The sequence below is a fragment of the Pseudochaenichthys georgianus genome, unplaced genomic scaffold (assembly GCF_902827115.2).
Source record: "Pseudochaenichthys georgianus unplaced genomic scaffold, fPseGeo1.2 scaffold_296_arrow_ctg1, whole genome shotgun sequence".
Lineage (NCBI taxonomy): Eukaryota > Metazoa > Chordata > Actinopteri > Perciformes > Channichthyidae > Pseudochaenichthys > Pseudochaenichthys georgianus.
Window position 1 is genome coordinate 426,206 of NW_027262957.1, and position 13,521 is coordinate 439,726.

Below are 13,521 nucleotides of genomic sequence, written 5' to 3' on the forward strand. Positions count from 1 at the left end.
TGTGTGTGTAGTGTGTGTGTGTGTGTGTGTGTGTGTGTGGTGTGTGTGTGTGTGTGTGTGTGTGTGTGTGTGTGTGTGTGTGTGTGTGTGTGTGTGTGTGTGTGTGTGTGTGTGTGTGTGTGTGTGGTGTGTGTGTGTGTGTGTGTGTGTGTGTGTGTGTGTGTGTGTGTGTGTGTGTGTGTGTGTGTGTGTGTGTGTGTGTGTGTGTGTGTGTGTGTGTGGTCCGTCTGTGTAATGCTTAGATTTCTCTCACAGAGTGCAGATTGTTCTCAGGTTGATGAGATTTGGAGAGGCCTTGTAGAAAGTGTGTGACCCCCCCTAAACACACACACACACACACACACTCACTCACTCAGCTGTTATCACCTGTGGTCTGGTCACACACACACACACACACTCAGCTGTTATCACCTGTTGTCTGGTCACACACACACACACTCACTCACTCAGCTGTTATCACCTGTGGTCTGGGCGGGTGGTTCTCATGGTGGTGATGCGTTCAGGTGAACTCGGGAGCAACGTGTGTGTTTCAGGTTCTTGTGTTCTCTTACGTTGACCTCGTTATTCTCTGGTCTCAGCCAATCTGCTCTCCTTAAGGGACTTACATTTCTCCTTCCCTCAGGGGTCTGTGCAACTCGCCGTCAAACAGCGCTTTGTCATTCCTCATTAAGGTCGCACCGCGTGACCTTAAAGGATCTGCCGATTTATCTCCATGAAAAAACACAAACCTCCTGAAAAAGATTCGAACCCTTCCATTGTTTCCTGTTTTCTCTCGACGCTTGTGTTTTCTTCAATGCGGCCGGACAAAAATATATACAACTAATATACAAAATATAGGACAAAGTTTAACCAAACCTGATCGCATTCATTTTGATCAATAATTCATTGGTTTTAGTAAAACAACGAGGGCCAGCAATACTAGAATAACCTGAAATTACAAAAAAATGTATTTTGTAGATATATATCCAAAGAATGTAGAGATTGAGATAAAAGAACGATGCATTATCCGCAGAAAGTCAACTTCATTGCCAATCTTCCAGTTTGTGTGTACCGAGAGATCGAAACACCATTTCCCACAATCCCGAATATAAAAACAAATGTAAATAAAAAGTTGTGTATAAATATATATATTAGTTAGTTAGTTATACACACAGTCAAAGACAACATTTTTGTTACAAGTGCATTGTCTCCTGGCTCCTCTCCAACTTTGCCTTTTTTCGTATTTTTTCACTATTATCTGTGTTATTGTGTTGCTCTGTTGGAGGAGCCTGGGACCTCAGATGTTCATCGTCATGACTACACTGTAGCTATGTACGCATGCCCAGTAAAAGCCTTGAGCCTTGAGCGTTGAACCTTGAACCTTGAACCTTGAGCCTTGAACCTTGAACCTTGAGCCTTGAACCTTGAACCTTGAACCTTGAGCCTTGAACCTTGAACCTTGAACCTTGAACTTTGAGCCTTGAACCTTGAGCCTTGAACCTTGAACCTTGATTAAGACCTACAGATGTAGCGCTTCGTTTCAGACGCCTACCCGTGCGGGTCCGTGATCGGCACGGGGTGGGCCCCTGCTGAAAAGTAAAACCCCCCGCAGGACTTGAAACGCCCCCTTGATAAATACATTTAATTATAATGAAACCAGCTGCAATGGATCATGGATCCACCAGGGGGAGCCGTGAAAAGCTGCCACACTGGAACTCATGTGAAATAAACAGCTGATCTACAGGTATCTGATATAGCGGATATTTGTTAAGATCCATATGTCACGGATAGGATCACATTCTGTGCTTAAGTAAGAGACATGTAATCATTTACTAAACATCACCATGTTTTTATTTAACAAAATAATGTTTAATTCACGTTGGCGTAATTTACGCCGCGTAAGTACAAAACCATCGCTATGTTTTTAGATCAGGAAATGCATCCAGGGTCAAACAAACGATGTTCGATCGTGATCCTCGCGATCATTTAATGTATCTATGTTCGCGAGTTGAAATGAATGCACTACATTTAATCCACGTGAGTTTACAACAACAACAATAATCGCTTTGTTTTATATCACATCCGACCGGAGGAAAATGCAGCGGCTCTCACTACCGATCATCCTAATCCCACGGGCAAACAATAATATGTACAGTGTTCATAGTGTACAGTATTATTAGTGTCTAATATTACTGCTATAATAATCACACATTGAGTTGTTGAAATCAGACCGTCGTTTTTTTTAAACGCTCTGAATGAAACGGCAGCTCTCAGGTGATCAGCTGTGTGTTTACACAATAAAATATGCATAGTAATTTAATACCTTCCAACACACATTGTAAGAACAGTTCTGTTTCATATGAGTGTTGAGAGCCGTATCCACAAATCTACTAATTTTGCCCTCAGTGCACCAGATTGATGCATTTAACTTCAATTTAAATAAAACATATTCTGTTGTAACAACAATAACATTATAAATAGTAACATAGCATGGTATTGCACATTTACTGTAGCTTTGAGTGTTACTGGCCTGAGATTTTTTTATTACATGAATGAAGGTGACTGAGGCTTTTAATATAGACTTTTCAGTGTCCCACATTTTGCACAGAACTGTCCCCACATTAGGAAAACAGATTGTCTGAGACAACTTGGCACTAAGAGTACTAATATGTCTACCATTTCTTTTATGAGTTTAATATCTGCATGTTCTCTTTTTGGTTTGATTAGGACACATCCTGGGGATTTCAGAATGTTACTGGATTTTGATTTATTGTATCGGCTTCTTGTCGCAATATCTTCCCGAAGTCTGAAATGCAAAAATGTTCCACATTAGGGCAATTCAACCCTACATTTAATCATTTTGTTTATTTTTAACGAAATAAATGTGGTTTAATCCATCATGAAATTAATGTAGGCTATTTACTTAGTACATATCTGACATTAACGATTAACACACTGTTCATATGCTTCACAGGCTGATATCTAGTGTATTCATACCCCTCACTGTTATTCATCATTCAATTCATTATATATTTTATTCTGTAGATTGTGAACATTACTTTTCACTTTACTGCTTGTTGCACCTGGTTAGAAGCTAAAACTGCATTTCGTTGTCTCAGTACCTGTAATCTGTGCAATAACAATAAAGTTGAATCTAATCTTGAGCAGGAACTAATGTAGGCTATTTACTGAGTACATATCTGACATTAACGATTAAACACGTTTGTGCATTCTTTATGAATGCAAACCGAGTCATTTCGTTTATTTTTAACGAATAAATGTGATTTAATCCACATAATTTACTGTGTTAATTGTTTACTGTAGCAGTAGTATTGTTTAACTTGAAGGTGCCTGATGTGAACATTTCCAGAATGTATTGTCTTCACTTTTAAATGCCTCTGTGATGTGCTGCAGACTATACCGTTCACCAGCCCCAACCCCCCATGTGTCCTATATGTATGTTGCGGACCCTTTGTTTAAAAACTAATTGGCCATCGGAAATGTGTGGAGTTACATTCCACAGCTCCCCCCCCCCCTCCTATGAAGAGAGCAGAAATAATGATATTTCAAGTTAGAAACGTAAAATGCATTTTGACAGACACTTGGGGGAAATATGCTGCATTTTGAATGTCCGATAGTCCACCATTAACACCTTAGTCCGTCTCGTCTCATCAACGAAAACTAAATATACATGACATACTTTGTTTTAGTAGATTTCTCATGACAGCAAAAGGAGAATATCCGTGTGTAAGAGTGAAAATATGCTGCATTTTAAATGTCCGATAGTCCACCATTTCCACCGGAAATATCAAACATTTAATAAAAGTGAAAAACAATGAACAAGACTTAACGTATTCATCATAATTAATTATATTTATTTCGTTTGGATGTAGGATTTTTGACTTTGTTTAGAGCAGTGATCTTCTACTATATGAACATTTTGGACCCAAAATCACAAAAAAAACGTAAAAACAGATTTTGAAATGATTTTATTTTTCACAACACAAACATACACAACGAACCATTTAAAAGCTGGAAATATATACATGGGATGTCACTATGATAATGTGAAAGTTTGATTGAGGTAGCATGGGATTTCATTCTGATAAGGCAAAAGTGTTATTATAAATATAATACAAATATATATATACACACATTATGTACAACAATATGTTTTTTCTGTCTTTATCTGTGCCACGCTTCAAAGTGGTTTCTGTCAACTACGACACAGAGGGCAACATCACAGATTCCTCCTCCTCCATGTCAAAAAACAAGCTTAAAGCTTGACTCACGTTCAGAGTTCTCTTCATCATAGTTGAGTCTTCAAAACTCTAAATCTATCTAACTATATCTAAATTCTCAATGTTTGTTTGTCACTTTACTTCAATCGCAGTCTCCCGCAGCCTCTCTTCGTCTCCCGCAGCCTGTCTTCGTATATCTTCGTCTCTCTCCATTTCCCGCCGTCTCTCTTCGGTTCCCGCCGTCCCTCTTCGTCCCTTTTCGTCTCGTTTCGTATCACTCCGTTTACCTGATTACCTCACCCCTTCCTGGTAAATACATCCTGTTGAGCAGAATCTACAGTTTCCAGTATTTTCCGTTTCGTAAAATGATAAAATACGGCGAAGATATTAAAATATGTGCTTCCATTATTCATACTTCTGAAATATATCTGTATTAACTTTATATCATCGTATGTCCGTGTTTATTGGGTATTTTTGCATGAAACAAAGACTGGCATATAGTTTCAAGCCAGTACTTTCGACAGAAATACACATATACATCCTGTTGAGCAGGATCTACAGTTTCCAGTATTTTCCGTTTCGTAAAATGATCAAATACGGCGAAGATATTCAAATATGTGCTTCCATATTTCATACTTTTGAAATGTATTAACTTTATATCACCGTATCTCCGTGTTTACTGGGTCTTTTTGCATGAAACAAAGACTGGGATATACAGTAGTTTCAAGCCAGTACTTTCGACAGAAACACACAGCAATGTTGTCCGGACTGTTGTTTTTATGCGGCACCGGCTTGAACAGGTCATGTGATCTGATCACGCCGGCGTCACGGTCGACTCCAAAGGGTTAATATTAAATACATATAAGTATTTTTACAACTTGTATTTAGAAATACTTTGTTGTAATTATTGATGCATCCATTCAATGTGGCATCTGCTATAATGGGGTTAATGTATGATATTACTTAATAATACAATACATTATAATATATGATATGATAATTACATTTTAGTTTTATTCATTTCTTATTTCATAGTTTCTCATTATTATTATTTTTATCGCTCATCTTATTTTTGATTTTATTAATCTGTGTGAATCTGTGCTGTCCTGTTTTTCACTCTCACCCTGTTGCTGTTTGAACTACTGAATTTCCCCACGGGATTAATAAAGGTCCATCTTATCTTATCTTAATGTATAAGTTGATTTACTTCAATCTACTGTACAATATTACAGGAAATATACTGCATAAAGCAAACTATATACTTTATTTGATCTAAAATATTGATGTTTCTACAACACCCATTGTGTATTTTGTGAATGAAGCGCCATCTCATGGTTAAATCCTGTAATTGAACAAATGGGGAAATTGGGCAACGCCCACTAGCAATTTGGCAACACCCCCAGCCACTGGCTGGGGCCATCCGCTGGGCTTTTGACTGGGACACACCCATTTGAGTCCGATCTGGAGTGCTACATCTGTAAATAAAAACACAACAGTCACTTCAATATTCTGAGCATTATAGCAGGACTGTCCATAGCAGCAAAGTCTGCAGGTTGCTCACCTTCTCTCACGGTCCTGATGTGAACCTCCTCTGTGTTGCAGCGAGCTCTCTGGACTTCCTGATGAGTGATGGTGAAGACGACGCCTCCTTCCTGTCTCTGCCCAGCCTCTCTCACCGCCCCTCTCTGAGCGCAGAGCTGAGCGAAACAAGCGCCCCCAGCCAGCAGCTGCTCATACAGGTGCGCTAACCATCCACTACTGTCATTTATCTGAACAGTAAATAATTGCAGATGCATTGTGGGACATGTAGTTTATGGAGAACGTATAATAAACGTATTATATTCTTTCAGAGCTCTTACGGGCCACATCAAATACGGCCTTGCGTTTGACACCCCTGCTCGGCACTGAAGCCAATACGTTACCTTTTCAGTTGTGTTTCTATGTTAATATTAGACTTACTCTTATGTGTTTTACCTGAGCGATTATGACATCAGAATAAACCAGAATTCACTTTATCAGGTACAACTTGCCGGTACTGGGTTGGACCCGCTCTTGCGTTATGGGCGTCTGCACACCTCGATGTGGTTATTAGAGTTGCCTTTCTATGATCGGACTTTTGGGAAGAAAGTCAGAATTTTTAGGAAATGTGTCAGAATTGTTGTTTTTAAAAAGTCAACATTCTGAGGTTTTCTGAAAATGCCAGAATTTAGAGATTTTATGAAAAATTCAGCATTTTAGAAAAAGTTAGAATTTGGCGGAAAAAGTAATTATAAGACCAAAAGTAAGACATTTGAGAAAAAGTCTGAATCTTTAGAAAAAAGTCAGAACTTTTAGATTTTGGAGAAAAAAGTAATTATTCTGAGAAGAAAAGTCAGAATTTTGAGATTTTGAAAAAAGTCAAGTATGTGAGATGACGCAGTCTGGCCTTTCTCCTCTGACCTCTGGCATCAGAAAGGCTCCCAGAGAACTGGACCAGTGTCTGTAACCCTAGAGACACACAACCAGTCACTTTCTTCCCCGCTCTGATGCTCCGTTTGAACTTCACCAGGTCGTCTTCACCATGCCTAAATGTATTGAGTTGCTGCCCTGTGATTGGCCGATTAGATACATGTGTTAATGAACAGGTGTACCAGCGAGGGTCTGCTTTAATAACTAGCTATGCAAATACTCTGATATACATGTATTACTCTATGAAACATGCAGCTGCCTCATCGAGAAAGAGTCTAACAGGAAAATAAAGTGCACGTTTGTAATGCACGTGATGGATGTCTGTTTATTGTCGACGATTACAAAAAAGTTGAAAACTGATGACTCACTGCTGACTCAGCACAAACTCTGTTGACACCTGGCCTCGGGGGGGAAACCTCCTGTCGACCCGCTCGTCTAATCAGAGGCTTCACTGTTGATCCACCCTGATGTTTTAGTTACTCTGCAAGTTCAAAAACACACACACACACACACACACACACACACACACACACACACACAGCTGTAACTCTAATTCCTCTAGAATTGAAGGCACAAGGCAAACCTAACGTCCTTGGTGAAGGTCATAATGTTGCTTCAATGGATCTGAATCGTCTGCAAAGCCTGTTTCCTTCTCTCTCCTCGTGTCTGTCATTAAGTCTCTGTTGCTTCCTCTGTCATCTCCATCGTTGTCCCGTCTCTCCCGGTCTGCAGAGGGTCACCTGGTGCTGGACTGCTGCCAACGTAAAGACACAAGTTCCTCCTCCCCTCTATCTGTGCTCCTTTAGTTGCAGTCCTCCTCTTCACTCACCCGCAGATGTAGATGTGATTCATGCAGCTTCCTCCTCCTAGAGACAGCTCCGTAGTGCCACATGACATCCCGACTAAATGGTGTGTGTGTGTGTGTGTGTGTGTGTGTGTGTGTGTGTGTTCAGACTCTACAGGACAAAGTGTGTGAGTTTCAGGCTCGTCTTCGCTGTGAGGAAGTGTCTCGTCACCTCCTGCTCCAGCAGCTGCAGCAGCAGAGCGGTCAGGAGAAGACGAGCGTCCGAGAGCCGCCGGAGGAGCGACCGCAACCCCCGCCCAACGGTGAGACCGATGTCAGAGCTGTTACGGACGCTCAGGATTTACAGATGTTGCAGACGGAAGAGAGTTTTCAGACTAGACATGGCAGGGGAGCGGCGATGCTGAAGACGTTGGGGTCGCAGGCCTGATGAGAGACGGCGAATAAGAGAGGTTGCAAGCATGCTAGATGTTGCAGGGGTTGCGGTCACGTTGAAGGCGTTGGATATCAGAGAGGTTGCAGACATTAGACGTAGCTGTACAGATAGCACATGTTGGAGATGTATGATGCGCAGACCTTCTAATGAAACGAGAGGTTGCAGATAGATGGTCATGTCCGAGTCGTCCGATAAGTTACAGACATTGTTGACGTTGGAGATAAGACAATTAAAACAATTAAAAAAATCGTTCTCAGTCCTGTTTGAAATTAATCGTGTGTGTGTGTGTGTGTGTGTGTGTGTGTGTGTGTGTGTGTGTGTAGGTGTGAGGGTGTTGCCGCCCGGTGAAAAACCGTCAGATTGTTCCAGAAGTCCAGAAGAAGAGCAGCTCGTTACGCGGCTGCAAAGAAAGGTTGGTCTGCCGGTCGGATCGAGCTCTGACTCGGACTCTCCTCCGGTGAGAGAATATGTCCTCTATGGAGGAACCCCTACCCGAGGCAGAGCGAGGCTCGGCCGTCATTACTTTAATGCGTCTAGATTATTCAACGGATTGTTGCGTACAAATATTTTACAGCAAAATCTTTTTTTGTTCATGTTTGGACCTTTGCCATAACGAACATGCGGCTCCTCTGAAGGCGGCCGTGTCGGCTTATCCCACGTACCTCTGGGAGTATTGATCAGGGTGTCCCCACATGTTGACTGGATGTTCAGAGAGGGTAGATTCATCGTATATCAATACCCTCTACCCTCTTTGTGATATTAACACTTGAGCATGGATCATACCGGAAAGGGGAAAGGTGTGTGTATTCGTTCTGGCATTTTTAAACCAAGAGTCCCACGTTTGATTCATGTGAACGAGACCGTTATCTTCTCATAGGAACAGTGTTTCTGACTCTCACCCTATGCTAGTTTGAAACACACACAACCTGACACTGAAATCAGACGAACACACCGGGGGATATGAAGCATGCGTCTGATTGGCCCACACGAGAGATCTGGAAACACAGAGCGCCTAACTGTCGACATGTTTCGAGCTAGCGTTGAACAAATACCAGATAACGAATTATTCATAATTAAATGAGTAAGTGTTAAATGTGAGCTTGATTGAAAGTCAGTTAGACCACGCCTCCTACGGAGAGAGGGAGTTATACTTCTTCGTGCCGTTGGCTCTGATCGTACATTCTCTTTGTGAGATCCTTTGCTCTGGTCCAATCAGCAGCTCCTGCGTGTCCTTCACCTTTAACTCTGAAGATTCACCTCACGTCCCTCTGCTGAGCTTCAGACTAAAGGTCAGACGGTCCGTCTTCGGTCTGGGTTCTGTGGACAGTCTCTGAGCGTCTCTGTCTCTGAGCGTCTCTGTCTCTGAGCGTCTCTGTCTCTGAGCGTCTCTGTCTCTGAGCGTCTCTGTCTCTCAGCTTCTCTGTCTCTCAGCGTCTCTGTCTCTGAGCGTCTCTGTCTCTGAGCTTCTCTGTCTCTGAGCTTCTCTGTCTCTGAGCGTCTCTGTCTCTGAGCGTCTCTGTCTCTGCGTGAAAGCACTCGGACAGATTCATGATATCGCTGATCGGCCGGTCAGCGCTATCAGAAGTGCCTGAGACCAGAGGGACGAGGGACGCGGAACGTCCACGCTGCGTACCTCATCTTGTTAAACATAATACACTTCATTTATGGAGCGCTTTTCGAGTCACTTTACAAAAGTATTGATTGCACCAAACGAAGAAGAAATGAGGAACATAGAATATAATAAAATCATTTCTAGAACAAGCATTATGAACTGAGTTAGGACGTGTTTTGGTTCACAATTTCAATACATGCTTAAAGTAACATGTGTTTCTGCATCGACGAACAAGCTGTTCGATTTGTGTCATTTTGCAAATTGAATATAAAAAGGGACTTTTTCGCCCTGTTGAAAGAGAGAAGAGCAACGAGTTATGTTAGCTTTGCTTTTATAGTTAAGAGTTACTTTTGACGTGTGGTGTGTGTGTGTGTGTGTGTGTGTGTGTGTGTGTGTGTGTGTGTGTGTGTGTGTGTGTGTGTGTGTGTGTGTGTGTGTGTGTGTGTGTGTGTGTGTGTGTGTGTGATGTGTGTGTGTGTGTGTGTGTGGTGTGTGTGTGTGGGTGTGTGTGTGTGTGTGTGTGTGTGTGTGTGTGTGTGTGTGTGTGTGTTGTGTGTGTGTGTGTGTGGTGTGTGTGTGTGTGTGTGTGTGTGTGTGTGTGTGTGTGTGTGTGTGTGTGTGTGTGTGTGTGTGTGTGTGTGTGTGTGTGTGTGTGTGTGTGTGTGTGCAGGTGGAGGAGCTGGAGGAGAAGCTGGTGGATCAGACGCAGGAGGTGGAGAGACTTCACTCTGAGCTGGTGAGAGCCTGCTGCACCGCATTCCTGAGGAACACACAGAGACAGACACACACACACAGACACGCACACACAGAGACAGACACACACACACAGAGACAGACACACACACACAGACACGCACACACAGAGACAGACACACACACACAGGGCCGGCCCTGACCAATTTGCTACCCTAGGCAAGATTTTAGCTGGCGCCCCCCCCCCCCCCAAATGCAGACACTTACTATGACTCGTGCATGTTGTGGCATGACCACCAACACAGAAAGATATGGACACAAGATGTGTGCAACTGTATTTAGTTTCCTATCCATTTGAACATGATTTAAGTGGGGGGGGGGGGGCCTAACCTCCTCTAGGGGGGTCCGGGGGCATGCTCCCCTGGGAAGATTTATTTTTTTAATATTGAAGTTAAAAGCATCAATCTGGTGCACTTTGAGAGCAACATTAGGAGATATGGATACATCTCTCAACACCCAGATGAAACAGAACTGGAAGCAGATTTTCTTTTCTTTATGGATACTTTACAAATCACTCCCCTTTCAAACTGTATTCTTGTTTATTAATAACAACTTTTTTGTACTGTCAGTATTTTATACCTGTTTTTCTCTTTTTTTTGGATAACTATAATGATCATATAAAGGTGTGCCTTTACCTCACTGAGCTGAGGTTATCAGAGCCTCTCAGTCTTTCAGGAGAGAGCTCTCTAAAGCTCTCCCCCCCGCGGCCGCTTACACAGTCAATTCCAATGTTAATAAAAGCACACAGAAGCTGTGTAGGTTTTTTGGAGTTTGATTTATTTTAAATTAACACAAATACAACATTAAAACCTATAATTGCACACTACCATTATTTCAACAAAAAAAAAGAACAATTTCACATAAACCTCTGGTCTTTACTGGGGCTGGGGCAGTTCAACTTGATTTTGGGGGGGGGGGGGTGTGCCATAGTTTATGGGCGCTGTACGCAATATAGTCGTAGTTCTGTTAGTATAAGATAATAAGATGCACTTTGTTGATCCAAAATCGGGAAATTGTGTTGTTATGAAATAAAAAATAAAAAGTTCTTCTTTCCCCCCCCCAATTTTCGGCGCCCCCTATGGGTTGATGCGCCCTAAGCATTCGCCTATGCTGACGGACGGCCCTGCACACACACACACACACACACACACACACGAGACAGACACACAACACACACACACACACACACACACACACACACACACACACACACAGAGACAGAGAGGTGCGTTCAGGTGTCACACCGCGCTGTGAGTAAGAAACTAACAGATGGAGAAGTCAACACTTTGTTGTGTGCTGATTTGGGAACGTATAAAAAACAGATTGCGTTTTGCTAAATAGACGTTATTTAAAGACATGGTTTGCTCTGTCCTGTAGTGGGGCGACGGACCTGGAGAAGCAGCTGTTTAATGACATGGTTTGCTCCGTCCTGTAGGGGGGCGACGGACCTGGAGAAGCAGCTGGTTAATGACATGGTTTGCTCTGTCCTGTAGGGGGCGACGGACCTGGAGAAGCAGCTGTTAAAGACATGTTTGCTCTGTCCTGTAGGGGGCGACGGACCTGGAGAAGCAGCTGTTTAAAGACATGGTTTGCTCTGTCCTGTAGGGGGCGACGGACCTGGAGAAGCAGCTGTTTAAAGACATGGTTTGCTCCGTCCTGTAGGGGGCGACGGACCTGGAGAAGCAGCTGTTTAAAGACATGGTTTGCTCTGTCCTGTAGGGGGCGACGGACCTGGAGAAGCAGCTGTTTAAAGACATGGTTTGCTCTGTCCTGTAGGGGGCGACGGACCTGGAGAAGCAGCTGTTTAAAGACATGGTTTGCTCCGTCCTGTAGGGGGCGACGGACCTGGAGAAGCAGCTGTTTAATGACATGGTTTGCTCTGTCCTGTAGGGGGGCGACGGACCTGGAGAAGCAGCTGTTTAAAGACATGGTTTGCTCTGTCCTGTAGGGGGCGACGGACCTGGAGAAGCAGCTGTTTAATGACATGGTTTGCTCCGTCCTGTAGGGGGCGACGGACCTGGAGAAGCAGCTGTTTAATGACATGGTTTGCTCTCCGTCCTGTAGGGGGCGACGGACCTGGAGAAGCAGCTGGTTAATGACATGGTTTGCTCCGTCCTGTAGGGGGGCGACGGACCCTGGAGAAGCAGCTGTTTAATGACATGGTTTGGCTCTGTCCTGTAGGGGGCGACGGACCTGGAGAAGCAGCTGTTTAATGACATGGTTTGCTCCGTCCTGTAGGGGGCGACGGACCTGGAGAAGCAGCTGTTTAAAGACATGGTTTGCTCTGTCCTGTAGGGGGCGACGGACCTGGAAAAGCAGCTGTTAATGACATGGTTTGCTCCGTCCTGTAGGGGCGACGGACCTGGAGAAGCAGCTGTTTAAAGACATGGTTTGCTCTGTCCTGTAGGGGGCGACGGACCTGGAGAAGCAGCTGTTTAAAGACATGGTTTGCTCTGTCCTGTAGGGGGCGACGGACCTGGAGAAGCAGCTGGTTAATGACATGGTTTGCTCCGTCCTGTAGGGGGCGACGGACCTGGAGAAGCAGCTGTTTAATGACATGGTTTGCTCCGTCCTGTAGGGGGGCGACGGACCTGGAGAAGCATCTGGTTAATGACATGGTTTGCTCCGTCCTGTAGGGGGCGACGGACCTGGAGAAGCAGCTTGCAGCTGCTGGTGGTCGAGAACCAGCGTCTGAAGCAGGAGCTCAACGCCTGCAGGAGCCCCCACTGCACCCACAGCCAGGTACTAATACACACTCTGTGTACCGCATATACATATACATAGAGAGCTGCCCCCACTGCACCCACAGCCAGGTACTAATACACACTCTGTGTACTGCATATACATATACACAGAGAGCAGCACCCACTGCACCCACAGCCAGGTACTAATACACACTCTGTGTACTGCATATACATATACACAGAGAGCACAGCACCCACTGCCAGGTACTTTGTAAACTTCATATATGTACACTTTATCTACATATACTTCACATACATGTACACGTATATCTGCATGCCCTCGCAACCTGCTGCTACAAAACAATCATTTACAATATGGAATCCATAAGGTAAAGTGAAGTGTCCTCAGTGAAGTGTCCTCAGTGAAGTGTCCTCAGTGAAGTGTCCTCAGTGAAGTGTCCTCAGGAAGTGTCCTCGGTGAAGTGGTGAAGGTGTCCTCGGTGACGTGTCCTCGGCCGGTGGACGTGTCCTCGGTGACGTGTCCTCGGTGACGTGTCCTCGGTGAC

General features: G+C 43.8%; 1 protein-coding gene across 1 annotated transcript in view; it reads left to right on the forward strand.

Moving 5' to 3' along the window:
- Positions 1–13,521, forward strand: part of kifc3 (kinesin family member C3) — a 41,274-nt gene that overhangs the window by 14,160 nt on the left and 13,593 nt on the right. The window contains 6 exon segments of the mRNA XM_071202355.1: positions 5,823–5,959; positions 7,622–7,775; positions 8,230–8,318; positions 10,189–10,254; positions 12,908–13,013; positions 13,421–13,502. Coding sequence (XP_071058456.1) covers positions 5,823–5,959; positions 7,622–7,775; positions 8,230–8,318; positions 10,189–10,254; positions 12,908–13,013; positions 13,421–13,502 — 634 coding nt within the window.